The sequence below is a fragment of the Saprolegnia parasitica genome (assembly GCF_000151545.1).
Source record: "Saprolegnia parasitica CBS 223.65 unplaced genomic scaffold supercont2.976, whole genome shotgun sequence".
In the NCBI taxonomy this organism is placed as follows: domain Eukaryota; phylum Oomycota; class Saprolegniomycetes; order Saprolegniales; family Saprolegniaceae; genus Saprolegnia; species Saprolegnia parasitica.
Window position 1 is genome coordinate 1 of NW_012157370.1, and position 2,682 is coordinate 2,682.

Below are 2,682 nucleotides of genomic sequence, written 5' to 3' on the forward strand. Positions count from 1 at the left end.
ACGCTCGTCGCTTGGACGGGCGTCGAGGACCGTGTCGCGTACCGCAATGACGACGGCGACGCGAGGCCGGCGTTCGTGGGCCGCTCCGGCTTGGGCTTCTCGTGGTTGACAAAGTGGAGCTGGTACGCCGGGTCCTGCTGCAGTGTGAAGAGCCCGTCGGCTTTCTTGGGCTCGCCGCGCCGGTCGCGGGCCGGACTCGGCGCCTCCATCCTTTGGCAAAGAAAGTGTCTCTTCCAGGGGTCGCGACCGTTATTGGGTTCAGTTTCAGTTTAGTCAGTCTTTTTCGACTATAGTCGACTTGAATCGATTCGAACGAGGGTCGGGTTGTGGATCAAATCGAGTGGCGGATATGCCGTCAACTTTAGCAATGACTTGGAGACCCTGGCGTTGTATGGCGTAAAGGGAGATCATATTTACTACGCGCTACGGCGTGCGAGTATCAGTAGTATTCATGTGATGATCGTTTAGTTTAGTTTAGTTTAGTTTAGTTTAGTTTAGTTTAGTTTAGTTTAGTTTAGTTTAGTTTAGTTTAGTTGACGTCAGTGCTCATAGCTTGACAGGACCAAGGAAGCACGCAGCAAGCAGCCAACGCGTGGAAATCAACGCCTTATGGTACCAATGAAAGCGAAAACAAAATATCGAAATGCAGATGCGTTAGCGGAGCTTTGAAGTGACGCGAGCAGACCTCGACCTTCCATTGGACTCACTCGGTGCGAAAGAGCGCAGAGGAGTTCCTCCATCGAAGGCCGAGCGCTTGAGCGGAATTGAATGTATTCGTGGCCACGAGCCTGGTGGTGGGCGAGGCTGGTTTAGTTTTACGCTACGGGCTCCAAATCGGGGAATTTTGGTGGAGTTTGGATTTCGTGACACTTGAGCCATCTCGCGCAGCACCTCGTCCATTACTTACTTGGAAATGGGCCGGCCACACACGACTTCGAGTACAATAGACAGCTGCTGTCGCATCACCGCCGCGATAAGGATTTTCTTGCACGCGCATACCACCTCAGTCAATCAATCCCACCTCAGTCAATCAATAAACGTGTTCGCGTTAAAATCAAATTAGCAAATACAAACTCAAAGACTTCGCATACGTAGATGCGTGGGAGCTGGCATCACCACTTGATCGTTTGGAGTGAGCTGCGCACTGAGAGATCCATTCCGTGATAACCCCACTCGCCGAGAGATAGCTCGCTCGAGGTCGTACGCAGGCTCCGGTACTCGGACCACCCCAAAAAATACCACCTCAGTGAGAAGCTAAAAGCTACAGAGGCTCTCCCGTAGCGTCAACACGGCAAACACGTCGCCAATGACATGTTTCGCTCTCATGCGGTAGCAAACTGCCACTTCAATGTATTGGTGCACTGCATTACTTGCCCATCTTCACGCGTACGTCGCACGCGTGTGGCCGCCTACAGTACGTTCGAACCACACAAAAAGGTTAGGAGGTTAGGAGGGTCAGTGATGACCAAGATCCAGCGTGGCACCACGCGCCGCTCTGTGGCACTACATGTACGTTAGCGACAACGTTGGGCCGCGGAAAATCTCGAACATGGCACGTACCCGTTTCAGGTAAAGTTGGGTGTTTTGCATTCGTATATATATTCACACTATAGACAACTCTGCGTGCACGTCATCAAGACGCGGGCGTTTTGTGGCTTCGATCGCACATATTCGAGCGCCGATAGGCCGAAAACGATCGAAAAAGTGTATGATTCAAGCGATCTGATTGGCTCGCGAAAGGCCGCGGTTGGTCGGTGCAACCGCGCCAAGGTCAGTATTTCCATCGATCACGCTTCCGCAAACCAGTCATGGAGTCCCACGTCGCGTCGCTCGCGATATCGCAAGGCGAAGTGCGTATGCTCAACGAGATTCTGCACTCGCCTGTCGCGCGCCATCGGCCGTCGCACCGCTACGCCCAGTTGTGCCCGCTCTCGGACCCGCCTCCGCAGAACGTCAATGAACTGCCCACGACGTACGAGCCGCCGCCTCAATACGACATTGGTTTCATCACCAATAGCGACGCCAGCCGCATGCAGCATCCCACGTACGGCGCCAAGGAGACCGAGACGCGTGCGGTCTCGTACTCGTCGTCTTCGCCGTGCACGCCGCTTGGTGCTATGTATGCGAATGCACCAACGCCTACGACCACATATAGTACGTCGAGTGGATACAAGCCAGTCGACAGCCCGCGCGTGCAGGCAAGCGTTGAAGTGCCAGCGTCGTGGTCGTCCTACGGCACGCCACCACAGTACCACCACGAACCTCGCGGTCTCCCTCAGCGCGGGCAAGGATACGAGCTGAGCCCGCGTCCAGTGCAAGCATTGGTACCACCCAGCTTTGGCACGCTTTCGTACATGCCAACGTACTTGCCTGGTACAAACATCCAGTACCAGCACAACTACTCGTCGATCTCGCGACCCTACGGTTACCAGCCCCCCGCGGAGACAGCACGGTACAATTGTCTACCCCCCGCCCCGCTCCCACCGACGCCTATAATGGGCTCGTCCTCGCCGCCGCATGTAAGGAACGACGAACAACAGGACAATACCAAGAAGCCGCCCCGCACGTGCAAGTACGCCAACTGCATGAAGACGATCCAGCGCCACGGGCTCTGCCACAAGCACGGCGGGGTTCGCAAGTGCACCAAAAGAAGGCTGTTCGCGCAAAGACCGAGGCGAAGGC

The 2,682-nt window shown here is 55.3% G+C and overlaps 2 protein-coding genes across 2 annotated transcripts; one reads left to right on the forward strand and one right to left on the reverse strand.

The window, feature by feature from the left end:
- Positions 1–42: 42 nt before the first annotated feature.
- SPRG_18102 (hypothetical protein) lies at positions 43–209 on the reverse strand (the record flags this gene model as incomplete). The annotated part of the gene is made up of 1 exon (XM_012357534.1): positions 43–209. A coding segment is annotated over one exon (167 nt), but the record flags the coding sequence as incomplete, so codon positions are not given.
- A 1,599-nt stretch (positions 210–1,808) lies between these two features.
- Positions 1,809–2,630, forward strand: SPRG_18104 (hypothetical protein; the record flags this gene model as incomplete). The annotated part of the gene is made up of 2 exons (XM_012357535.1): positions 1,809–2,452; positions 2,525–2,630. Coding segments are annotated over 2 exons (750 nt in total), but the record flags the coding sequence as incomplete, so codon positions are not given.
- Positions 2,631–2,682: the final 52 nt, after the last annotated feature.